The sequence below is a fragment of the Trypanosoma conorhini genome, assembly GCF_003719485.1.
Source record: "Trypanosoma conorhini strain 025E chromosome Unknown Tco_14.4_contig_00260, whole genome shotgun sequence".
Taxonomy (NCBI): domain Eukaryota; phylum Euglenozoa; class Kinetoplastea; order Trypanosomatida; family Trypanosomatidae; genus Trypanosoma; species Trypanosoma conorhini.
Window position 1 is genome coordinate 1 of NW_021704347.1, and position 952 is coordinate 952.

A 952-nucleotide genomic window follows, 5' to 3' on the forward strand; every position below is an offset into this window, starting at 1 on the left:
CGGGTCGCTGACTGGCGGTGGCTCGTGGTGCCTGGACGCGGAAGCGCTGAAGGTGAAAACGCAGGCCGACGCGAAACTTGCGGGCGTGTGCGCGCAGGTGCTGTGCGAGGGCGGCGCGGTGAAGGTGAAGTACAGCGGCAGCGACGCGTATGTGGCGTGCCCCGAGAAGAGCGTAATTGATGTTAAGTCAAGTGATTTCGAGGACGGCGGCAAGATCAAGTGCCCGAAGTACGAGGAGGTGTGCACCATCGCCGCCAACGGCAGCAGCCTCGTCATTCCGCGCGTTGAGGAGGAGGAGGAGGAGATTCCGCCTCCTCCGCCGGCTGCTCCTGAACAGTCACCTTCTAAACCGTCCGTTCCCGAACATGCGCCTTCCCCACCGTCCGCTCCTGAACATGCGCCTCCTGAACCGTCCGCTCATGGACATGCGCCTTCCCCACCGTCCGCTCCTGAACGGTCGCCTTCTGAACCGTCCGCTCCTGAACGATCGCCTTCTAAACCGTCCGTTCCTGAACAGGCGCCTTCTAAACCTTCCGCCCCTGAACAGTCGCCTTCTAAACCGTCCGCTCATGGACATGCGACTCCCGTTGGAAACGATTTCAGTACGGCTGCTGCGGCTGTTGGCTTCAGTCACTTTGTGCTTCTAGCCTTGGCCGCCGCAGTGACGGCGCTGCCGCCCTGAGCCGCGGCAGGAACGGCGGCCGGGTGCAAACAAAGTGCGACGGGAGGTAGCAATAATAATAAATAATTTTATATGTATTTATATATAACTGTATCCCCTGGAGCCACGCACTCGGCCCGCAAAAAAGCAATAAAATCTTGATACACACACACACACATTGAACTACACACCCCCCTTTTTTTAAGCGCGTAGATTAGGAATTCTTGCCTTGTTTTGCTACTCAGTGGCCGCAAGGCAGATATATCTGCGTATTGGGCTGGCGTTATTTCC

General features: G+C 57.6%; 1 protein-coding gene across 1 annotated transcript; it reads left to right on the forward strand.

Moving 5' to 3' along the window:
• Window positions 1-682, forward strand: Tco025E_04826 (surface protease GP63; the record flags this gene model as incomplete). The annotated part of the gene is made up of 1 exon (XM_029371731.1): window positions 1-682. A coding segment is annotated over one exon (682 nt), but the record flags the coding sequence as incomplete, so codon positions are not given.
• Window positions 683-952: the final 270 nt, after the last annotated feature.